The sequence below is a fragment of the Meriones unguiculatus genome, chromosome 9 (genome assembly GCF_030254825.1).
Source record: "Meriones unguiculatus strain TT.TT164.6M chromosome 9, Bangor_MerUng_6.1, whole genome shotgun sequence".
Taxonomy (NCBI): domain Eukaryota; kingdom Metazoa; phylum Chordata; class Mammalia; order Rodentia; family Muridae; genus Meriones; species Meriones unguiculatus.
The window spans coordinates 50597145-50622940 of record NC_083357.1 but is presented as its reverse complement, the minus strand read 5'-3'; the positions used below and the strand labels follow the sequence as shown (position 1 = coordinate 50622940).

General features: G+C 44.2%; 1 protein-coding gene across 1 annotated transcript; it reads right to left on the bottom strand.

Annotated features, from left to right (window-relative positions):
* Positions 1 to 7543: 7543 nt before the first annotated feature.
* On the bottom strand, positions 7544 to 10601 carry LOC110559571 (granzyme B(G,H)-like). Its single transcript, XM_021655052.2, has 5 exons — positions 10410 to 10601; positions 9382 to 9529; positions 8999 to 9134; positions 8601 to 8861; positions 7544 to 8072 (listed from the first exon to the last, which is right to left on the bottom strand). Exons 1-5 carry the CDS (start codon positions 10462 to 10464, stop codon positions 7929 to 7931), a joined length of 744 nt encoding a protein of 247 aa, XP_021510727.1. The 5' UTR covers positions 10465 to 10601; the 3' UTR covers positions 7544 to 7928.
* Between the last annotated feature and the right edge of the window lie 15195 nt (positions 10602 to 25796).

Below are 25796 nucleotides of genomic sequence, written 5' to 3'. Positions count from 1 at the left end.
AAGGTCATGATCAAAAATTTTTTTAGTTTGAATGAAGGATTGCAGTTCTACGCATTCTATTTAAAAATCAGGAGGTACCATACACATATGGTATAAATATAGACTAAAAATGGACTTGAGAAAATACCAAAAGAGGGTCAATATTTCTGGAAATCTTGAAACTGCTTTTAAATTCTCAAAGAACACATAAACTCAAGGCTATGCCACTGTCCACAAAACTGTATTTGGTTTTGTTGAAATGCATGCAAATATTTGATTTAATTTGAGTTTCCCATGATGCCACCTTGACCTGGAACATTTATGGTTTGAAAGATGATATTGACAAGTTAGTTTCCCCCTTAAAGATAAAATGAGCAGTGAAATCCACTAAAATGTTCAATCGGTAAGTAAGTTTTTACTGTGAGCTCTGGCCCAAATTTTATTGATGTCACAGGAAGTAACTTGATAATGTTGCTTTAGTGTTTCTGACTTGCCCATCTGGCTTCTGAAGTGAAAATGATCTCACCACAGTCAACAAGAGCACTCTTTAAGACTTCCTGGATGGGAGCTGATTTAATGGGCGATGACCCTTATGAAGTTCAGTCCTGATGATGACTTACATGGTGCTGCCTGTATTTATTGCGTTTGCATCAAATATCCTTTTAAAACAAAGCTTTTATTCTTTGACAACTTCAGACATGTAGTCAGTGTGTTTTGGTTATTTTGACTCATTATTGTCCCATCTCATCCCCTCCAGTTCCCTCGGAGAACTTCTTCTCTGTGAATAAGTTTTCTTGATGTCTTCTGCAAAGACTGTTTTAAACATGAGTTTAATGTGGTGATTGTCTCATCTGCTATTAATTCTCTGACTCTCTCTTTCTCTTCTTTTTTCTTTTCTTTTCAGTTTTTCAAGACAGATTTTCTCTGTGTAGCCCTGGTTGTCCTGGAACTTGCTCTGTAGCCCATGCTGGGTTTGAACTCAGAGATCCCCCTGCCTCTGCTCCTTTGTGCTGGGACTAAAGGCATGACCCATCATTCCAGGCTTCTTCTCTCCTTTTTGAGTTCTGTTTTCTTCTATGATGGTATCAAAGCCATGCTGTGATTAAACATAATAATACATAAGGAATTACATTTAGAAAATGGACCAGAGAATAGAAAATGGAGCTTGAGTATTTCAACACCTCCCCTGCTGATGCAGTGCGAGTGACAGCTGAGTGTGAAGCATTGTGGGTGTGTCGTGTGCACGAGGCATATCTGAGGAGTGTGTGCTCTTAACGTTCAGAAAAGAATTCTTGCTTGTTTTCTAGTTGCTATTAAACACCCATTATCTGAAAAGATGGGGGGAAAACCGTCACTGTAATCTCTGCATTTCATTTACTAAGTCACAAAGAACACATGCGATTTTGATGGTGTGACTGCAGGTGGAAGATAAAATGTTGGAGCCTCACACTGCGGTCGGTCTGGACTCATGTATGTGTGCCAATAGCAAGAGCATCACACATTCACTTTTCTGGACATCGGGAGACGTTGCAGTCTACAAAGTTCATGCTCCAAAGTCACAAAATACAGTTATGAAAAAAGTCTCATGTTTTCGCTGACCTATGATTTTATGCTGGGCTGTATTTATACTAGTTCTGGGCCACACATCCCACAGGCCACCAGCTGGACATCCTGAACTAGTTTGTGAAAGCAGAGTGGATCCTGTCATTTATCCACTTCTTAAAAATATTCTTAATTGAAAATAATATTTTTGTCATACACTACACTCTAATCATGGTTTTCCCTCCAAATCTCCTCCCAGAACCACCCCTTCCTCACCCATAAACCTTATTAATTAAGAAAATCTTGTGAGTAAATAAAAATACACACCAAAATTAACCAGACCCCAACTCTGTACTATTCAGTGAACACTATACATTTAGAACTGGCATTCAGAACGGAAACTATGAAGCTTCTCATTAAATTTTACACTTTCAGTAGAGAATGTATTTTATGTGTTTATCCACATGCATGTGCCCCAGCCACAGAGACCCAGGCTAGCCAGAGGATGGCATCCAAATACATGCCATGGGTGCCACTACAGTGGACGAGTGTGTGATGGAGAGATGGGAAAGATGAAGTACACAGAGTAGCAATGAGAGAGAAACTGAGGCCAAGTGGCTCAGAGACTGTGGGGAAAGGTGCTGGGGGGTTGTTCTGAAGCTTCATTTTTATGCTAATTACTGGCCCTCAAGATACTGGTTACACCTGTCCTTGTTGTGTAAACCTGCCTAAGACACTATACCTGATTGGTTGATTAACGGCCTATAACAGGGCAGAATGGGGCAGGCATGGCTAAAGTTCCCAGGTTTTTGAGGACAAAAGAACCATGGGAAACAGGAAGAGAGGAGGAAGGAGGACACCACGGTGGGTTAGGTGGAGAAGGAACCACGTGGGTGAGGAGGAAGGACTCTGAGAATGTCACGGATAGAGAAAACACAAGATGAATATATAAACAAATATTTATAAGGTTATGGATTGAAGATAGATCAGATGAGGATGATTAAAGCGGATGGCATTGGATGGGGGCTGGGAGGTTGATAGTGAGGATGTTAAGACAGTGTAGGTGAAATGCCTGCCCGGCCCAAGGCAAATAAGGCAATTATAAAATCTAACAGATGTCTGTACCTGATTCTTTGTGATGGCAGGTTAGACAATATCTCCACAATAGTTATAAGGCTAATAATAAACATTCTATGGCACAATACCCATTTTAATTTACTACAACAGAAAGGTGAAGTGGAGAGCTGAGTGGTGTGTGCTTTTAATCTCAGCACTCAGGGAGGCAGAGGCAGGCCGATCGCTGTGAGTTCCAGGATAGCCTGGTCTACAAAGCGAGTCCAGGACAGCCAGGGCTACACAGAGAAACCCTGTCTTGAAAAACCAAAACCAAATAAATAAATACACAAATAAACACCTAAATAAATTAATAAAATTATTTTTTAAAAAAAGAAAGGTGAAGAGGAGACACAACAGCAGTGAGAAACAGGCAGACGTGAGGAGAGCAGGGTGAGGTCTTGGCCCACCACGGCCATGTCTGGGTCTACGGTCCTGCTGAAGCTGGGCTCTGCGGCAGTGTCTGTGGCCTGAGGTCCCACCAAGGCCAAGCAGATGTCTGTGCTCTGGGGTGCCGCTGGAGACCACGTGGATATCTCAGCGCTGTGCTGCTGAGGGAGACATGGCGATCGGAGTGGCCTGCCCTGCCACCTGAGGCCACGAGGACCTCCAGGCCCAGGCTACTGCTGGGGATCATTGTCTGGGTTTTCGGTCCTTTGGCAGCTGTGATCTGCGGTGATGTCTCCGGCCCGTGTTACAACCGAAGGCCATGCGGACGTTCTGGGTCTGGACTGCTGCCTGAGGCACTGTGCCGAGGAGCCTCTACCCTTTGCCTGGGCAGCGCGATAGAGTTGAGCATGTCATGGAAGTGGGGGGGGGGGCGAACTGCCCAATGGTGTGAACTTAGAGGAGCTGGCCCTTGCCCTACTCTGCCATGGTGTCTCTTAGGTGAGGGAGAAATGCCCTTCCCACCCCTCCTCCCTCACTGCCTATAGCAGGCAGGAGAGCTGACCCTGGTGGTGTGTTGGGGGTAAGCTGGTTTGAGGGCCTTGCCCGTCATCTGCCGAGGGGTGACGTGTGACAGGGAGAGATGCCCTCCCTACGCTTGCTTTTCACCGCCTGTGGCAGACACCACCTGGCCTTGAGGTCCTGAGGTTGGAGACCGGCCCCACCCCTCACTGTCTGTAGCCTCTAGTACACCTCACCTGGGCAGCACAGTACAGATGGCCCTGGTGTCAGGGCAAAAGCGAGATGGCCCTGGTGTCAGGGAAGTAAGAACAGGAGAGCTGACCCTGCCCTTTGCTGGCTCTGGTATTCGGTGAGCTAGAGTGGCAGTGCTGGAGCGCTCCCCCTGGTGGTGAGAGTGCAGAACTGGCAGGCTGAGCAACTACTTTCAGGACCAGATTTCAGAGCTTTGAGCTGGCCAACATCTATCCATTTATGATTTGCTGGAGCATGAGAAAGACATGGTCCCGCAGATCCAAAGCTTCCATGAAACAGGGCAACAACAGGATATCAGAGAGGAGTCCCTGTGAGGAAACCAGCATTGACAATGTAGCAGAAGCCAGAGGCCTCAAAACAGACCAATGAGTCATGGCGGTGAATATTTGCAAGTGAAAATAGGTGGACAAAAGGGTATTCTGTGGGGCACACTGGCACCCTACAGCTTCCACGGCAAGCTTTATTGTCATTATTCTATCTTACTTCATTTAGGGGAGGGTGTGGGAGCAGGTTGCAAGGGCAGAGGACGGAGACAAAGGAACGGGGAGATGAGTGGCATTGGGATACATGATGTGAAATTCACAAAGAATCAATAAAAAGTTTTTTAAAAAGAAAATGCTAGAAATAATGAAGATGAGTTTGATGAACTCTTTCATAACCCGTGTCCATCACCTGTGCTCGCTCCTCCCTCATTCCCTTATTTCCGCCCTCCTAGCTGTGTTTCCCCACATTACATGTGCCGACACGTGCACTCGATTACATTCTGCTGTATCATCGTCTACGTTAAGACGCGTGAGGCAGAACGCATGGTTTCCTTCTCTCTGAGCTTTCAAGATCTCACAAAAGAAAATCACAGACGATCCATGATGGGGAACTATTTCCTGTCCCTGCATAGGCAGAGACAGCGTTGTGAAAAACTACCAAAACTAATATACAGTATTAATGCGATGTGTACCAACACCGCCGCGTGTTCGGTGTTTCCCAGGCCTAGAAAAATAACAAAAGAATTCATATGAGAGCACAAAAGTCCACAGATAACAAAGCAGTTCTAAGGAGTAAGAGCCCTGCTGGAAACGTGACAATATCGCAGCTTAAATCATGCTACAGGGCCATAGGGATACGGCAGCCTGGTTCTGGCACAAAAATAGACAGGAAGGCCAGTGAATGGAACAGACGCCCTGGACATAAACAGGCAAAGCAATGCCAAATTAATTTTTGACAAGGAGGCAAAAAATAAAAAATAAAACCTTTTAAATAATTGAAATAAAAAGAAAAACAGTTGCTGGGACTTGCAGCCAAACATCGGATGGAGCTTCAGGGATATTGTGGAAGTGTGTGTGGGTGGATGGGAGGGGACATGAAAGGACCTGGAGGGGACAGGAACCTCACAAGAAGACCAACAGAGACATGAGGGCTTACAGAGACAGAGACATCAACTAAGGAGCATGCATGGGCTGGGCCTAGGCCCCCTGCACATATGAGGCCGAAGGGCGATATGGTCTTCATAGTGGGTCACCTGGCAGGTGGTGGTGGGCCGTTTCTAACATGGACTCTGTTGCCTGCCTTTGGGTCACTTGCCCCTGGCAGGGCTGCCTTGCCCGGCCTCAGTACACGAGGATGTGCTGAGTCCTTACATGATTTGATGTGCTGGGGAGGGTTGGGGAGGGGAGTTCTCCTTTTCTGGAGGGAAAGGGAGAGGAGAAGGGGGAAGAGGAGCAAAAACTTGCAGGTAAATAAATGGACTACGAATGTATAATAACTAGATTTATTTATTGTGCTTATGTGTGTGTTTTGTTCGCATGTATGTCTGGACACCAGATGAAGGCATCAGATCCCATAGGTTTACAGTCATGGATGATAGTGAGCTGCCATGTGGGTCTTCCAAATTGACCCTAGGACTTCTGGAAGAGCAGCTAGAGCCCTTAACCTCTGAGTCATCTCTCCAGCCTCTAGGATGTATCATACATATGCAGTGAGGCCACTTAGTCCTTCTTAACTGAAGTGGGGACTCTCCTGGTCTCCTGAAGAAATGCTGAACTCCTGCATTGCTTCTTCCATTGGTTAGCATCCCAAATTTCCATCCAACGCCAGCTGTTCCCACGCCGTATCACAAATTCATTATACCCTTACATAACCCCATTTCAAACTCCAACAATAACTACAAATGAAGTATTTCCTTTCTAATATCTGGACAGCCAGATGGGGACATGGAGAAAACCTTTGTACACTGTTGGTGGAAATTCAAATTACTGTTGTCATTGTGGAAAACTGAATAAAGAGCCTCTGATAAAACAAACCTATCACATGAGCTAGTAAGCCCTCTTCTGGGTATATGAGCAAAGACTTTGAAATCAGAATGTTGTAGCGTACATGCTGAAGGGCTGCCCCACAGGCGCAAGCTTGGCAAACACGGCACCATCAGGTCTTGCCCACCCTCCTGCCCTCTCCCTTGCTAAACTGTTAGATTACATTCCTAAAGCTAGTCCCCAAGGTCTGTTCCGTTATTTGACCACGGACTCCTTCCTGAGACTAAACTCCAAGGTCCAGCAATAAAAGTCATCTTTGGCTACACTGGCTAACCTGCCCAATCAGGACTCACCGACTCATCCTAGCACAGACTCCCCCTTTTTCTACTTAAAATCCACTTCTGCAGAGATGCCTGCTGCTTCCTTTGTCCCATCTACCGCCCCCTCCCTGTCCCTTATGCCCTGCTTGTTCCTCTGGATAGAAAATCTCCTTTGTGCTGAGAACTCGGTGTCTGGGTGTGTCCGGTGCCAACCCTGAGGCTCCTACACCAGTTCTCTTATGCTTATTGTATCACTATTCCCACCAGCTAAAGACTGACGCATGCCCATCAGTGACTGGAAGGACACAAACAATGTGGCACGTGTATAAAATACGGCGTTATCCAAACATTAAATTTTTAAAATTTGATTAATTGTATGTGTTGAAATATTTATATGTGCACCATGCCTGTGTGTGTGTGTGTCTGTGTGTGTGCCTGTGTCTGTGTGTGTCTGTGTCTGTGTGTGTGCCTGTGTCTGTGTGTGTCTGTGTGTGCCTGTGTGTGTGTGTGTTTGTGTGTTTGTGTGTCTGTGTCTGTGTTGCCCTAGATCTGGAGTTAGAATCATGTGGATGCCAGGAACTAAACCTGAGACCTCCACAACAGGCGCTCTACACTGCTGAGCGAGCTCTGCAGCTCATTATCCAGACATTACGACGATGATACAATTCTAGCCTTTACGATGACACCGCTGAAACTGAGACACGACCCTAAGCCAATCAGCTAGGCCTGGCAGAAAAACAGTGCGTGACCTCACCTGTGTTGAAAATCCTAAAAACGGAACTTGTAGAAGTAGAGAGAGCAGTGGGCACTGGACAGATTGGAACTGGAAGATGCTGATCCAAGAATACAGACTTTCAATTAGAGGGATGGATAACTTTTTGAGATCTACTGCACAACAGGTAGTTAAAGGTGTATTGTGCATTCCAAAACTTCTATCAAACAAAATTATGTCCTCCATACAAAACTGAAAAGTATCTGAGTTGATGGATATGTTAATTAGTTTGATTTAATTTTTCTACATCATATATATATAATTTTCTACATCTTATAAGATCATGTTATAACCTGAAAACATGCTATTAATGTAAAATTTTAAAGATGTTATTTGATAAGGAAATTAGATTTATAAAACATGCAAATCTTGGTATTGGAAAAAAATCACACAGAGAAGCAAAAGGCATTCTATTCATTCATTTCTTGCTCTATTTTGGGGAACACAGCAGCTACTTAAGGTGAAATTGTATAAAAATCCTGTGGCTACTAATGATGACTTGCATTAAATAACCTTCTCAGGGCAGAGGAGGAACGTACATGCCTGGGTCAAAGGCAAACTTTCTGTTTTTCTCATGGAGAGGGTAAACTTCAACAGGAAGAAGTCAGCTGGGTTGTCACAGCCTAAAGGCAGGCTCCCTTGCACGAAGTTGGTCCCTGTGGATGGACATGAAACCAGTCTTTCCATTCAGCAATGAGTCCTTTATTCACTTGCTGGCATCTGTCCTAGAGCAATCCTGGACTCAGCTGTAGGGAAGATGGCTAGGCAGAAAGGGAGCCAGTCTGCTTCTTGTAGCTAGCTGCGTTTCATCGTCTTCTTTATCCAGGATAGGAAACTTGAGACTCTGGTGAAGACCCGTGGAGGTGAACCATTACTGGGTCCATAGGAGACGATGCCTGCGGCCACTTTGTTGCACACGAGAGGCCCTCCAGAATCCCCCTGTGAATTGAGGGGAACACATGAACTGCGCTGTTGTTCACCCTAATCCCAACCTCCCACTCATGTCAAGGCTTCTCTCTGAGAACCATGACTCATAAACTCTGCTTGTGGGAGGCCAGAGGGCAGGCCTGGGGCCCCTGGGCTTCCCAGCTCTGACTGTGGACATGGACTTCACCTCCCTCCTGGGGTCGGCCTCTGCCCTTCCCCCAGGTCTGTGATCCACTCTCCGTGAAGGTGTGTGGGACCCTCATCACCTGGCTGTGGCTAGGACACACTCCGGGAGCACAGCTTCCTAAAGCCTGGGCCTGGAAGGCAGGCGTTGTGTGTCACACACCCTCTATTATACAAGCTGCCTTCAGCAGAGGCTCCTTGTCAGCTCAGGAGGCCCTAGGCAGTTCCTGGTTCCTGCTGTTCCCAGGGAGAAACATCTCAGCCAGTGGGTAAAGCAGTCCCTTGGTGTTTGGTCTCTAGGTCCCAGATTCCTTTTCTCCTTCTACTAAGCCCAGAGTGGAGAGCAATCCAAGTTACCTTAAAGGAAGCATTCTTGATTTCTGGGTCCCCCGCACATATCTCAATGGTTTTATCATAATTACGTGGATAGCAGGACTCGCACTCCTGATCCTTCTGTACTGTCAGCTGAACCTCTTGTAGTGTGTTTGGGAGTTTGCTCATTTGGCCCATCCTTCCCCAGCCAGCCACATAACACACATCCCGGGGCTTCACATGGACATTGCGCCTGGGCAGGTTGAGGGGCCTCACAGCTCTAGTCCTCTTGGCCTTTCTCTTCAGCTGTTGGGGAAGAAGCAAGAGTCTAGCTCATGGCCTGCTGGGCTGAGACACCATGATGGCCAGGATGGAAAGCAGGGAAGTGAGTGTGATGATAACAGGAGGGACATTCCCTGAACCACGATGGGGTAAGGTCTCACCTTTAACAGCATGATGTCATTGGCAACGACTTTAGGATTATAGTCAGGATGTGGAATGGTTTTTACCACAGGAATGACCTGCTGGGTCTTCTCCTGTTCTTTGATGTTGTGGGCCCCCAGAGTGACATTTATTGAGCTGTGCAGAGAGCAGAGTTGACATGAGAGATGTGTATCCCTACGTTAGAGACCCTCCGGAGGCAGTCAGCTCTGAGAAGGCAAACTGCACTGTTTAGTTATGACAGTGCTAACCCCGGCGGAAGTGAGCTTGATTCTGTGACCCTGGTGCTAGTCTGCTTCTCCCTCATGAGACTCACTGGGGTCCTCTCCCATCTCAAGCCCCACGGAATCTTCCCAGGAGAGTGTGGACTGTTTCTGCTCCTCACCTCCCGGAACAGTGAGCGGCGGTCAGCACAAAGTCCTCTCGTATAAGACAGCCACCACACCTCTTTGTAGTACCCCCATTCATGATCTGAAGAAAGGCCATGTAGGGACGAGAGTGGGGCTTGGCCTCATGTCCCCCGATGATCTCCCCTAAAAGGAAAGCCAACCTTTTTGTATGCATCTGATAGTCCACCAGATGGGTTTTGTGTGGTGGCTCCAGGCTTGCTCGGCATTTGGGAGCCAGGGAGGCCTGGAGTTGGGAGGGGACTGAGAGGAGTGTTCTCATGATCCCCTTCTTAAAAAAGAAGAGAAATTTAGGTCTTGGCCTATCAATCTTCCTTCCACATAGTTGCAGGCAAGCACACGTCTCTGGACAGGGAAATCCTAAGAACTCATCTCATCTGTCTCCCGACTTCTGTTCCCAGAGTCTCCAGACCCTCCCAACCCCCACAGCCCTGCTGCCTGGGGCAGGGCTGCTTTCCGGGAACCACGGCTCCAGTTCACACACTTCAGCACTCCAGTTCTTCAGGCCTGCTCAGTAAAGCTCACTGGCTTCCTGAATAATGACTCCCCAGTCCTTCCCAGATGCAGGTGCTGGCATTCTGGAGAGCAGAGAAGGCAGTGCCTTCCCAGGGGCTCCTGCTTCAACACTGCGGAGCCATCAAAGCCTGGCAAGCACAGAGTTGGAGGAAGAGACCTAGTGGCTTGGGATTCAGAAAAATCACTTGTTCTCAGGACAGGGAACACCAACACCTAGGCTTCTTTGATGGGTACGTGGTGAGGGGAGGGCCTGTATCGTCATAGATGCAGAAGACAGTCCCGTTCTGTCTGCTCCAGGACAACATAATGTTTTGTGCTTTGCAGGTGCCTTCCCTCTACTATGTGCTTCTAGGAAAATCTGCTTTCCCGATGACCAGGGTATGGCTCAGAAGGGCACAGCACTCAACCGCTCTTCCTGAGCAAGACCTCTGCCCTCCCACTACCGGTGACAGCAGGGTTAGGCCACCGAAGGGAGGTGTTGCTCACTCACCTGCCTTCATCCTGTGGGGGAGACAGAAGGCCAGCAGGAGCAGGAGGAGCCTCATCTTCCCTGGAAGGCCGCCGAGGTCCCAGCTTCAGGGACGCTGTCCTTGCTCTCTTTCAACCTCTAGGCGATGAAGCAGGTAGAGTAGGCTCGGCGACCTTATGCCCCTTCTCTGCTTTTATGATGCTTCGCCACAGAAGGCTTTCTATGAAAACTCCTACCCCTCCCGCCTCTGCGCGATGACGTCTTCTGAGTGCTTGTGTGAGAATCTTGAAGTAACCACAGCAGAGCCCACAGCTCGTGACTCAGCACCACCGCTTACAGCCCCCGGCAGGAACGCAAGGGCACAGGGTGGGGTTTGCAGGGCTTGGTAACCCAAGTCCCAGCAACCCAAGTGCCCAGCGTTGGAGCATCAGTGCTTTCAAAGCCACACTGCTGAGTCCATCGGGACAGATGTGCATTTAGGCGCATCTCTTGTACTAGGACCAAGCATGAATTGACCATCTAGCAGGGGTAATCAGGAGCATCCGTTACCAGAGAACAGTTTGGGGAGGGCACTGAACAAGGCAGTAATGAATGGAAAGGCCTACAACAGTTGTCAATCTGTTTAGCACCATAGCTTCAAATGCTCCACGTGCTTTCTTAGGAAAAGCACACATTCGACATTTATTGACCAAAAGTAAGAGACGACCGCAGGCTCTGACCAAAAGTAAGAGGTGGCTGCAGCTCTGAGAATGGAACCATCGGCTGCCTAAAGCCTGAGTCATTCCCACTTCTCCAGGAGAGCTGACATTTGTCCTATGCAAACCTGTGAACTAAGGATGGGTAAGGTCTAGTTTACAAAAGGATAGTCAGATCACTAAAATGCTGACATAGTGCAATGTAAGAAAACAATCCAGGCTGCTAAGACTCAACAATTGTCAACGTCTTTTTAGTGAGGTGTGTGTGCATTCCTGTGTGTGCGTGTGTGGATGCACATGTCTGTATATGTGTATGCAGGCAATTGTAAACCTTGCGGGTCAGGTTCCGTCTGCCTTGGTTTTTGAGGCATGGTCTCTCACTTAGCGTGGTGATTACACAAAACTGTCCAGAGACCCTTGGGTATCAGTCTCCGTCTCCCTCCCCGGAGCTCGGAGTGTAAATGTTGTCAGCACACCCACCTTTTTCACATAGGCTCTGGGAATGGCATTCAGGTCCTTTGTATGCATGGCAAACACTTTATAGACCCAGCTCTTCCCCAGCTTTCTCTTAGTATTTTTTTTTAATATTCTGTCCAGAGAATGAAAAATATTTACTTAGTATAAATAAATGTCTCTCATATTGCATATCAACAGATATTCATTATTTACCACAAATTAGTCTGTACTAACAAAGGAATCATGGTATCAAAAGCAGCAGCTCATGATATAGAAGACAGTCAATTCATTCCAATATTAGAGGCAGTAATGACCTGCTCATATGACAAAAAAAATCATATCCAGAAAAGGTATCACTTGAACTTCCCTGTACCATGATAGACAATGAGCATTCTCAATAATGTCATCTTTACCAGCGTATCCAGTCACAGAGACTGTAGAGACCCACCATCATAGAATTTACAACTTCTCATCATTAAATTATTGTTAACGAATGAAAATAAATTATACAAAGTCAAAGGTACTTGACGTTGGTCTTTCCTAAGAGGAGAACAATCAGATTTTAGTGTAGAAAATCTTCCTTCATGTAATGAGTTTCTTAACAGAAAAAAAAATTTTTTTTGAACACACCAGACATGTTTGACATAGGACCTAGGAGCTGACCTGAGCTTCCTCTTTGAAAACTAACTCTCATAGTATCTAATGGTGCTACACAAGCTGCCAAAGCCAAAGCCAAAGCCGGTTAATAACCACAACGATTTTTGAAATCACAACAATGACCAACACAGTAAGATATACCCAAGGGTGCAACCGTGACAGTTACAGCCTGGCGATAACCAGCAGCTGCCTAATGAGACTTAGGGCCAACTCAGTAGGAGGGAATTCATGTCTGATGCTGGAAACCTAGTCAACTATATGTGGATGTGAGGTCATGGACCCCAGGAGAGGAGAACCTGTGTGTGTGTGTGTGTGTGTGTGTGTGTGTGTGTGTGTGTGTGTGTGGTGTCACTAATAACTAAAGAATAAGTCATAAATTTGAAAAGGAGTGAGGTAGTCGTGGGAGGAGCTGTAGGAGGGAGAGTCTGGAGTGGAAACACTATAAACACATACTCACATATGTAATTCCTTTTAGCACAGTACTCACATGTGTGATTCCTTTAAGCTCATTCTGCAATGTCGACGCTGCAGAATTCATGGTCGTGAATGGCTTGAGTTTGTATTTATCTTGTATATATTACTTCACTAGTTTTGCTGGACATAATTTTTGTTGGTAGTCATTTACTCTTATGGCTTAAAATACATTCATTCTTTTCTGCCTCGGCTTTTACGGTTTCTGCTGAGAAGTCTGATGTATTATGATGAATTTGTCTTTGTAAATGAATTCCTCTTCTTTCAAATTTTCCTGTCTTTGTTTGGAGTGTGGAGATTTTAACTAAAGGTGTTAATAAGAGAGTTCTCTGTTCGTTTCTCCTTGGGTTTCTAAATGCACTTGTGTTTGGATGTGCTCTTCTTTGCATAATTTGGAATATTTCCCTCTATAACTTTAAGGAACAGGTCTTCTGTGCCTTTCAGTTGTTTTCAATCTCAGCTTCCTCTTCTATTCCATGGGTTCTCAGGTTTTGTTTCTGATAATATCACAGAATTCATAACAAAGTATTATCATGCTTCAACTTTTCTCACGTCTGAATATTACACTTCATCAGACTCGTCTCCCAATTTAGGTTATTTTTTTTTTTCTGTTTGAGCTAGCTTATTGGGGATGCATCAACATTGTGATCTTTAAAAAATATTTATTTTATTTTTAATTACTATCAAATGCAAGCGCACATGCATGTGTGTGTGTGTGTGTGTGTGTGTGTGTGTGTGTGTGTGTACATGGAAGCAGTGACCGTGGAGGACAAAAGAGGGTGTTGGATCCACTGGATCTGAAGTTACAGACAGTTGTGAGTCAGGTGATATGAGTGCTGGGAAATGCATTTGAGTCCTCTGTAAGAGCAGTCAGCATTCTGACCTGCTGAGCCAAGTTTCCAGCTTGAATTTCACTGGTTTCTTTCTCTGATCAAATTTGCTATTTTGCATCGCATTAGAGAAGATTTCACCTTACTTATTGTCCTTTTCTGGGTTAAAACTTTGATGTGTTCATAAATATTTTCTACCTTTTCATACACTGTTACTGATTCCCTTTATTTCCTTGAGTTTCCCTCAACTCTGAATACTTTTAAGAAACCAAAAACTTCTGTGACCCTTATAACATCTAAGATCCCTTAAAAAAACATCTCATGTGTGTCCTCTGGGACCAGGTCATTCTTCACTCTTCCTTGGTTTCTTCTGTAATTTTGTGTTGAAAACTGGAGAATGTGGATTTTGCCCACCAAGGCCACTTCTTCTCTTAAAAGTGGTTTGTTTCTATAATGGGAAGATGGAATTCACATGTGAGCCTTCTAGAATGACGGGATCTTCTTGTCTCTCTCAGGGTCTCAGGCTGTGAACCTTCTGACCACATCTTCTTAGGATGTGGCAAATAGTTTGGTTTGAGGCAGGTAAGATGTATGCTGCTGAACCACTTACCAGAAACAGGTTTATAACTGCAAAACTTGTGGTTTTCTCTTTATCATCCCAACTCATGCTTAATAATTCTTGTTTATCACTCAGTCCTCCTGTGATGGCTTAGTTGTAAATAACTTAGTTTCTCTGCTTCTGACCAAATAACTCACAAAAGAACCATGGAACACACATGAACACAGTAGAGAAACTGGGCCAAGCGTTCTCTATGAGAAACTGCATACTGCAGAAACCTGTCTCCGAGAATTGCCTGTGATAAGCACAGTGGCATTGCTTTACCTTGCCACTGTGACACTTGGGAATCAGTGACAATTGTTCTGACCACATTTCCATTTGTAATCACTTGTCAGAGCCTCTGATGTGTCCAGAAACTCTACACATTTTTAGTGTTTGTTTTGTTTTGTTTTAAGTCACTAATAACTAAAGAGTAAGTCATAAATTTGAAAAGGAGTGAGGTAGTCGTGGGAGGAGTTGTAGGAGGGAGAGTGTGGAGTGGAAACACTATAAACACATACTCACATGTGTGATTCCTTTCAGCACAGTACTCACATGTGTGATTCCTTTAAGCACATTCTGCTCTGACTCTGTAGCTAGAAGTATAATAAACATCTACCAGTCACTCAGTAACGCTTAGGGACACACTGGGGAAAGGACACGATGGGGTTGGTGTCAGCACTGCCTTTGGCTTAGTTCCTTTCTACCTAGGAATGTCACCTTTGACCCAGTCTTCACAGGAGAAAAGAGGATGGGCACTTTTATTTCTCCCATTGAGGTTATAAGAGTTAAGAAGGGGGGAGAAAGCCTTCTCCCAAGAGTTGCTCAGCCTGGTGTCTGCTGGGCATCTCCGTAAAGTGTCCTGACCGTGTATCAATGGCTACATAACTAATGCAGAGAAAAGATGAGCTGGGGCAGGTAGATCGTAGACACCGGAAACAATGTGTGTGTGGTGTGCACATACACACCAGAAACTGATGTTGCTATGTCTTCGTTGAAGTTGCTATGGGGCCTACTTGTTGAGAGCATTTCCTCACTGAGGATAAAGCTTGACGTTTCAGCTTGATTGGCTGGTCAGTGGGGCCCTGGGATCCACATATCTCTGCCTCTCAGTGCTAGGATTACAGCTATCTGAGGCAGTTCAGACACTGTCGATGTTTTTAATTTTGTTTCAAAGACAGAGTATCACTACGTAGTCATGGCTAGTCTGGTGCTTGCTAGGTGGGTCAGGCTGGCCTTGAACTCACAGAGATCTGCCTGCCTCTGTCTCCAGAGTTCTGGGATTAAAGGAGTATGCCACCACTCAGCTTTTTTTGTTTGCTTGCTTTATTTTGTTTTTGCCCCTTTCACATTTTTTTAAATTTATTTTTTTTATTACAATTTATTCACTTTGTATCCCAGCTGTAGTCCTCTCCATCATCTCCCCCCAAATCCTTCTCTCCCTCCCTGTTCTTTTCCCGTGCCCCTCCTCCAGTCCACTGATAGGAGGGTCCTCCTCCCTTTCCATATGATTCTAGCTTATCAGGTCTCATCAGGTCTGGCTGCATTGTCTTCCTCTGTGGCCTGGTACAGCTGCTCCCTCTTCAAGGGGAGGTGATCAAAGAGCCAGCCACTGAGTTCATGTCAGAGAGTCCCTGTTCCCTTTGCTAGGGAACCCATTTGGACACTGAGCTGCCATGAGCTACATCTGTGCAGAGGTTCTAGGTTATCTCCATGCATGGTCTTTGGTTGGAGTATCAGTCTCAGAAAAGTCCCCTGGGCCCAGATTTTTTTATTCTGTTGCTCTCCTTGTGGAGCTCCTGTCCTCTCCAGGTCTTCCTATCTCCCCCTTCTTTCATAAGATTCCCTGAATTCTGCCCAAAAGTTTGGCTATCAGTCTCAGCATCTGCTTTGATACCCTGCTGAGTAAGAGTATTTCAGAGGCCCTCTGTTGTAGGCTCCTGCCTGGTTCCCTGTTTTCTCCTGTTCCCTGTTTTCTCCCTCTTCCAACGTCTATCCTGTTAGCCTTTCTGAATGAGGATTGATCATCTTACCCGGGGTCCTCCTTCTTGCTTAGCTTCTTTAAGTAAACAGATTTTAGTATGATTATCCTATATTAGATGTCTAATTTACATTTATAAATGAGTATATACCATGTGTGTCTTTCTGCTTCTGGGATACCTCACTCAGGATGATCTTTTCTAGTTTCTACCGTTTGCTTGCAAATTTCATGATTTCCTTGTTTTAAATTGTTGAGTAGTATTCCATTGTGTAAATATACCACAATTTCTGTATCCATTCCTCAACTGAGGCCACCTGGGTTGTTTCCAGCTTCTGGCTATTACAAATAAATCTGGTACGAACATGGTTGAGCAAATGTCCTTGTTGTATACTGGAGCATCTTTTGGATCTATGCCTAGGAGTGGTATAGCTGAATCTTGAGGAATCACTATTCCTAATTGTCTGAGGAAGCACCAGATTGATTTCCAAAGTGGTTGTACAAGTTTATATTCCCACCAGCAATGGAGGAGGGTCCCCCTTTCTCCACATCTTCTCCAGCATGTGTTGTCACTTGAGTTTTTTATCTTAGCCATTCTGATAGGTGTAAGGTGAAATCTCAGGGTAGTTTTGATTTGCATTTCCCTGATGAGTAAGGATGTTGAGCATTTCTTTAAGTGTTTCTCTGCCATTCGATATTCCTCTGTTGAGATTTCTCTGTTTAGCTCTGTACCCCATTTTTTAATTGGATTCCTTAATTTGTTGCTGTTTAACTTCTTGAGTTCTTTATATATTCTGGGTATTAGCCTTTAATCAGTAGCTCTCCTGTAAGACAAGTGGGCTGAGAAAGAAATTAGGGAAACAACACCCTTCACAATAACCACAAAAGACATAAAGTACCTTGGTGTAACTCTAACTAAGCAAGTCAAAAACTTGTAAAAAAACCAAAACCAAAACAAAAACAAAAACAAAAAAAAACCCCTCAAGTCTCTGAAGAAAGAAATAGAAGAAGATATCAGAAGATGGAAAGATCTCCTATGCTCATGGCTTGGCAGGATTAACATAGTAAAAATGGCCATCCTGCCAAAAGCAATCTACTGATTCAATGTAATTCCAAACACAATTTTTTTTTTTTACAGACCTTGAAAGAAAAATTCTCAACTTCATATGGAATCAAAAGAAACCCAGAATTGCTAAAACAATCCTCTACAATAAAAGATCTTCTGGGGATATCTCCATCCCTGATCTCAAGCATACTATAGAGCAACAGTAATAAAAACTGCATGGTACTGGCATAGAAACAGAATGGTGGATCAATGGAACCGAACAGAGAACCCAGAAATAAACCCACACACTTATGGACACCTGATCTTTGTCAAAGATGCCAAAACCATACAATGGAAAAAAGACAGCATCTTCAACAAATGGTGCTGGTCTAACTGGATATCAACATGTAGAAAAAATGCAAATAGATTCATACTTATCACTGCACAAAACTAAAGTCCAAGTGGATCAAAGATCTCAACATAAAACCAGACACACTAAACCTGTTAGAACAAAAGGCGGAGGAGAACCTTGAACTCTTCAGCACAGGAGACAAGTTCCTGAGCAGAACACCGAGAGCACAGGCTCGAAGATCAACAATCAATAAATGGTACCTCATGAAACTGAAAACTTCTGTAAAGCAAAGGACACTGCATCAGAACAAAACGACTACACCCTGGGAAAGGATCTTACCCAAACTCATGTCCATATGCTTGCCCAGCATCTTAGCCATGGCCCCATCTTAGCCCCAGCCCTCCTGAAGCAACTTGAGGCTGCCACTTGGTAGCAAAGTTTATTTAAATGATGCCTTAAATAAAAATACAGTGAAAGGGAAGTCAGAGAAGAAAGAAGAAGGCAAGTGGCACTGAGATTAGTCTTTACCTGAGCGTTTTGAAACTTGTGTAAGAGACAGGCACCTGCTGTCTCACTGGCTTCTCCTCACTGCATGGAAGTGGTCATCTATCGTAGTCCAAAATCAAAGAGACAAAACGTTAGGTGATGTACCCAAAGGTCACATGGTCTCAGAAACATGTAGACCTACATACATAAAATATGTGTCTACAATAGTGAAAACTTCTTCTTTACCACTTTGAGGAAGCCGCGCTGGGCGGATTTCAGTAGAGGAAAGTGTTCTTGATAATCAGAGCTCATTTGAGAATGTTTGCTCAGGGGACCCCAAGTGCTTTCTCTCCAGGGAACTAGAGAAGCCAGAGAACATCTCAATTGTGCTTCCAGGAGGTTGCTTAGAGAGTAAGCACAGAATCACTTCTGGGTCTCTTGCAGTTCTGAGGACCACGAGGAAATACATCAGCAGAAATGAGAGTCAGCAAAAATAACTTTTAGACCAAATGGATCAATAAGTGATTGAGACTTCTGTATTGCTGATCCATCTCTCTAGCCACATAACTTTCAGTAACTAACAAACTGAGGCATAAATATCTCTGTGGGTAAGACCATTTGCTGTACAAGTGTGAAGACCTGAGTTTGAATCCCGGGCACCTAAATAAAGCTGGTTGTTGTAAACCTGTAATCCCAGTGAAATGGGAGGTTGAGACAAGATAATCCTGTAGGCTCACAGGTCTACTGGCCTGGATTACACAGCAGTGAACAACAAAGGGATCCTACCTCAGACAAAGACAAGGATGAACACTCATGATTGTCCTCTGACCTCCACAGATGCACCATGCGTGCCCACGCCCTCATTAACACACACGCACACACAGAGAGATAAAGAGAGAGTACAAAACAGAACTTTAAAAAAATAATGAAAATATATTTAAAACAAAACTGAAGACAACAGAAAGGATAATTGTTAACTTGAAGAACTATCAGAAGACATTACTAGAGTATAATGCAGAAAGCTAAAACTACTCAAGCAATTAAAAACCACTAAAGGAATATGAGGTATATACAATAACAACCATAGTTTCCAATGGCATTGAGAAAAGAATAGACTTAAATGAATAAATGTCCAGAGAAAAAGGAGTTAGGTTAAAAGTCCCAAGTTCCTTGATTAAATTGTAATTTTGATAAGTTAAAGAAACGTGCTATATTTTATGTAGCCACTAAAAGCATGTGACTTCCAAATAAGAGTAGAGGTCTGAAAAGGCAAAGGAAAAAATGCAATCCACTCAAATAAAGGCAAGAGAGAGGAGGTCAGAAACTGAAGAATAAAAAGAGGAGAGAAAGAAAGAAAGAAAGAAAGAAAGAAAGAAAGAAAGAAAGAAAGAAAGAAAGAAAGAAAGGAAAAAGAGCCATTATGCATGAAAATATATGGAAGGTCCGTAAGTGTTTAATGTTAAGTGAAAAAAGCCAGTCTGAAAAAGCTGCATACTAATATTCTCAGTAGAAATACAGAAAAGCAAAACTGCACAGAAACTTTAAAGGATGGTTGGTAAGAGTGTGTGGCAGGTAGGTGGGAGGGAAGGACTTAAACAGTGAAAAGATTTTTGGGAGCATCGAGGTGTTCTGTTATGCTATATGGTGTTAGAGGTATGTCAATGTATGTACCCACTCTAAAAAAAATGTGCTGCTGGGAAAGAATGTTGACAGTGAAGGAGGCTATACATACGAAGTGTGTGGCCAGGGGCTATGGAGGACATAAACCTCTTCTTAATTTTGCTATGAAGCTAAACATGCCGTACAATCCAAAAGACTTTAAAACAGAACAACCCTCTCCATAGAAGTTGTGAGAAGCACAAAGCATAGAGTGAGGTGGATGAAAGAGAGTCAAATCAACTACTATATTAAATATAAGGGTTCTAAAAGCCCCAGTTACAGGACAAAGGGCATCAGACCAGTTACAAAAGCAGAACATGAGTCTGTGCTTTAGGGAAAAGGTCTAAAACCCTGAGTAAAGACAGGAAACGGGGGAAAAAAACTGTTCGTGGATGTATCAGTAGCAGAAAAAAAAAAACTGACTTTAAGAAAGCAGTTCTGTAAGGATAAATGGGGTCATTTCACAAGGTAGGGAGAGCCAGTGGCCCTTGCCCTGGCCCAGAGACATCAGAAGCAGAACTTTATGGGGACAGAACTTTATGAGTTCAGGACCTTAGGAAGTTTTGAAGAAAAACAGAAAGAACAACTGAGAGTCTTGTGGATGGTAAAGAATCCTTCAGTATGTTTCCTACAGGACAGGTCTGTACCTTAGTCCATTGGGACAGGCTGTCTAAATCTCTTTACCCAAGAGAGAAAGACTATTCCAAGCTGGTATACCAAGCTGGTGTTGAAGACACAGAGATCAGTCTGCCTGCCTCTGCATCCTAAATGCTGGGACTAAACATGTTTGCCACAGTGAATGTTCAGGCATTCTTCCTTTCCTTCCCTTTCCTTTCTTTTCCCCTTCCCCTTCCCCTTCCCTTCCCTTCCTTTCCCTTCCCCCTTCCCTTCCCTTCCCTTCCCCCTTCCCTTCCCTTCCCTTCCCCCTTCCCTTCCCTTCCCCCTTCCCTTCCCCCTTCCCTTCCCTTCCCTTCCCTTCCCTTCCCTTCCCTTCCCTTCCCTTCCCTTCCCTTCCCTTCCCTTCCCTTCCCTTGAGGACTAATACTTGTCCCCAAGAGCACTTATGTATTTTCCTGTCCCTGTGAGGTCAGGAGCTTGGAAACGCTGCATCTCTGAGTTTTTCTCACTCATTTGATGATTTGGTATCTGTGACAGGATTTTACCTCCTTTGTCTATTGTAAATGTTTGGTTACTTCCAACTTACATGACAGCCACCCTCCTTCCTAGATGCCTTCCACGTGCTTTTAAGAGTAGAGTTTAGTTGTGTAAGCCTTGTGCTGTCATTTTATATGACGGGTTGATTTTTACCCTTTAGTTTTCTCTTTATTTGCTTTTTGAGACTAGCCTGGAACTTGCTGTGTAGTCTAGGCTGGCTTTGAATTCCAGGTCCTCCTGCCTCGGCTTTCTAAGTGCTAGGATTATAGGCATGTACCACAATGCTTGGCTAACTCCCTCTTTTAAAAAAAAATACTTATTTTTATGTACATTTTGGTGTTTGGCACACATATATATCTGTATGAGGGAGTCAGATCCACTGAAATTTGAGTTACAGACCAGACAGCTGTGAGCTGCCATGTGGGCGCTGGGAATTGAGCAGGCTCCACTGGAGGAGCAGTCAATGCTCTTACCTGCTGAGTCATCTCTCCAGCTCGAGTTAACTCCCTCTTTTTTTTGTGATTTCCATCCTAACTCCCCCAGTCTTATATAAAAAAAGACTGCAAGCCACTTGCCTGGTGCTCTATACCAGAGCCACCATCTGACGTTTAATTTCAACTTGAGCTCTGGATAGATAGAAAGCAGGAAGATACAATGGCATTTGAGGGAAACCTGGAATAGGCTGATGTTGGTGTGTGAGTGTGCATAGAATATCTGTACATTAAATCCTCGTTATTGCTGCTTCTAGATGGATAGCACACACTCCAAGAGCCTAAATAAATCAATAAATAATAAATTTTGACAGTTTTTTTTCAGTACTTTAAATATAATAATAAAAAAAGTATTTTCCTAAAGATGTGTTAGAGAAAGAATGCAAATTACTGGGAGGTGGATTTTGGCTGAAAATTCATTTAATTGGCCCATAAACTTGCAATGAAATGTTCTAACCATAAACCACCACTCTAGGGCTCACTTTGTCAAAAGAGTCTTTGACTTTTTACAGCCATCATACCCACAGCTGGAACCTCAGAGGAAGAGAGGTCATTGTGGGCCTGAGATCACAGACAAAGGTATACATACTTCTTGCACATTTTGAGACTTTCCATTCTGTGTACTGATACCGAGGAAGCCAAATTATAACAACCCTGGAGAATTAGCCTCTAGGGAAAGGCTTTCACATCACACACGTAGAGCTGGAATGTCTGATTTCTGTGATTTTTTTTTCACTCAAACAGAATACAGCAAGTTGTCTGTGCGTACTGCTCTATAAAACACTGGGAACCAAATGGTGAGCAGTAATGTGGCTTTCCTCTTGAGAACAGAATGCACACATACATGCTTATATATGACAGCAAGTATGCTGAAGAAAAAAAATCACAAAACACTATGACAGGTTAACCTGACCTTTTCGTAGGGTCATCAAAATTTTCCTGGAAAATAAATATTTGGCAGTTCTGCAAAATGCACAATTGAAGATGAAGACCTCTCACACGTCCTGATGCTCTAGAGTGCTTGAGTCTTATAAAAAATAATGAGGACTCATGCCAAAACATGACTCCTTCTATTTTCCATCAAACATATGAATTCAAAAAACAATAGGAATAAGTTGATAAATTGAAGTCTTTTAACATTTGGACCTTCTGTTCAACAAAGACATCACAAACTGCCAAAGCAAGTTTGGATTGGGAGACAATGTTTGTAAGGATCTATCTGGTGAAAAGTAACCCTCTAAAAATATTAATTATGAACTTTAAATATCAAAGAGGCTTGATAGATGTTTCCTTGAAGATCAATCTCAAAGGGTTAAAAGGTTTTGGAAACAATCATAAACCTCGCCAAGAGCAAGGTCTCTGTTGCAATGATTCTCTTAGAGAGGTTCATTAGCATACAATACACAGAGACCCATTAAAGAACCTGCCTGACAAATGGATGGAACTAGAAAAGATCATCCTGTGTGAGGTAACCCAGGTCCAGAAAGACACACACGGTATGTACTCATTTACAAATAGATTTTAGCCACATAGTATAGGATACACATACTACAACACACAAACCCAAAGAAGATCAGAAACAAGAAGGATCCAAGGGAGGAGGCCTAAATCTCACTCAGAAGGGGAAACGGAATAGACAGAGGTAATGGTTGAAGAGAGGGAACAAGGTTAAGAGAGGAAACAGAGATATAGCTGTGGAGGTTAGACCTGGGGTGAGTAGGGTTGGAGGACAGAAGGCCTGTAGAGAAAAGAGAAACTGAGGCTGGGGCTATCTTTCTGGTAAGCTCAAGACCTAACCAGGGTAGGCCCCTAGGAGGATGGGGGGGGGGGCTCTAGCAGAGACTCCTAGTAGCTGGGGCCATAGAGACTGAAGCGGACACCCGCTACCTAGACAAGTCTCCTAGCAGAGGGAGGGGAACACCAACCTACCCACAAAACCTAAAAATTAAAAATTCACCCTTGCCTACAAGATGCACAGGGATAAAGAGAGCAGACAGAGCAGAGATTGAGGGGAGATCCAACCAATGCCTGGCCCAACCCAAGGCCCAACCCAAGACCCACCCCATGGGAGAGAAGGAACCGCTGACACTAACAATACTCTGCTATGCTTGCAGATGGGAGTCTAGCAGAGTTGTCCTCTGAGAGGCTTTACCCCGCAGCTCCTCAAAACAGATGCTGAGACTCACAGCCCAGTATAGGGAGCCTGGTGGAAAAGCGGGGGAAGGAGCTTCCCAAGAAGACCAACAGAGACAGCTAACCAGGGCCAAGAGGGGCCTGTTGAGACTGAGGCACCAGCCAAGGACCTTGCGTGGACTGAACCTAGGCCCACTACACAGATGTAGCTGGTGGGCAGCTCAGGCCTCATGTGGGTTCTCCTAGTGAGAAAAGCAGGGTCTGTCTCTGACATGGACTCTCTTACCAACGGGTCTGCCTTGCCAGGCCACAGGGAAAGAGGACATGCTCAGCCCTGAGGGGACTTGAGGGGTGCATAGGAAGGGAGGTGCTGCTTTTCTGAGGAATGGGGGAGGGGCAGGGAGCGAGGGAGGAAGGGTGGTACTGGGAGGTGAGGAGGAATAGGTCTATGACAAGGATGGAAAGTGAATAATAAAAATAGAAAAAGGACCTGCCTGAAACTGTCCCAGAAGCAAAAATTAAAAACAAGAGAACTGTGTTAAGAATAAACATTTATTTTCATGGGAGTTAAAGTGGTAAAATAAATGAGCTGTATTCCTAAAATCTCAAAGGTATATTATTGATTAGTTTCTCCAAAGGAGGAAAACAGTGAGTTTCCATAGATGATAGACTAAAAAAATTGTGAATGTATTTGAAATGCACAATGTGGACATCTTTCTTTAAAATACAATTATTTAAAAATATCAAGTGAAAATGAGGTTTCTGAGAATAAGCCACCTTTTAAATTAAAAAAAAAAAATTATGTATGTCTGTGTGTGTGCCTGGTACTCTTAAAAGCCAGAAGAGGGCATCTGAGCCTTTGGAACTGGAGTTACAAATGGTTGTGAGCTGCTTGGAATTGAACTCTGGTCCTTTGGAAGAGCAGCCAGTGTTCTTAACCGCTGAGACATTTCTCCAGCTACTCCCTCCTTTTTTTTTTTTTTTTTTTTTTTAGTTGGAGATGCTTCTCTCTTGATGGTCTTGTTAGCCATGTCCTTTCTCTCCAAGACTTCATCTCAGAGGTTTTCTGAGAGTCCAGGATGTGGTGAAACTTCAAGGGATGTTGTGGCATTTACCACAGGTATTAAGTGTAAACTCACTTCATCCTTTCTTCTCAGTGTCTTCCACGCCAATGACAGAATATGTTGCCTGGAAAGCCTCATGAATTTATATGAAAATATAGGGGACCAAATGAATGATTTTCATCCTTACATCTAAAATTATCCTTTCCCTGTAAACCTATATCACTGTTGCTAAGCATTTAAAGTAGGGTATCTCAGAAGCCTTGCAAATTCTTCAAAACGCATCATTATCTCTGTCTACAAACCCCACCTCTCCCTTTGCTTGGTGTAATATCTGTCTGGCTGCTGCTCAGCCCTTCACTTTCCTCCTGCTGGTTACCATGATCAGATTTTCACTTTTTAATCTGATCATTTGACATGTTTTTTTTTTTTTTTTTTTTTTTTTTTTTGTCTAGTTAATAAGGCCAGAGAGATGGCTCAGTGGTTCAGAGCACTGGTTGCTCTTGCAGAAGACCCAGGTTCAGTTCCTAGAACCCACACGGTGGCTCAGCCATCCCTAACTCCGGTTCTAGGGATCAAGTGCTCTCTTCTGACCTCCACAGGTCACAGACACCAGGCACACATGTGGCATAAGATAATAAAATAAATAAATCTAAAAATATTTTTAAAAACTAGCTAAGTTAACTTTCAATTTCCTGAAGATACAACTAGACGCCACCAGTCGGGGTGCGGTGGGGTGACTCAGCGGGCTGAGCCTAGAACAGTCGTTGCTCCCCACTTGATCTTAGAGAGGTGAGGTCATCAGGAAACCCCACCTTTCTTTTCTCTAAGCTGCAGCTGTGTGGGCTGTGTGGTCACTCGGCTTGCCTGGAACCCGTGATCTCTCTTTGGCTGAGGCTTCAGGCAAATTCTGCCTCCTCAAGCAGCAGTCCTTCCCCACTCCATGAATGTTTAAGGGGAAGTTCATGCATAAATCTTTCTAATTTATCTTATACATTTTATAGAATGTACTGCCACAGTTAGCCAGCAGATAGATGATCTCCTCTGGACTCCATTTATCTTAGGGCGGGGTGAGTGCCAGGTTTAAGCTTTTGTTCTTGAGACCTTGCCACAGATAGCAGAGGCTCTGTCTGTCTCTGGAGCTTCACTTCTGAGGAGGCTAAGGCATTCTGAAGCTTCCAGGAGGGAGAAAACCTCTGGGCCCCGTCGTTACAGACCTCATCCCAACAGGAGTAGGGTGCTCAAGTCAAGCATGGTGTCTGGCTCTCATTTATAACCTCGGCATTCAGAAGGCTGGGGCAAGGAGATTGCTTTGAGTGTCAGCTCAACCCCAGGCTGAAT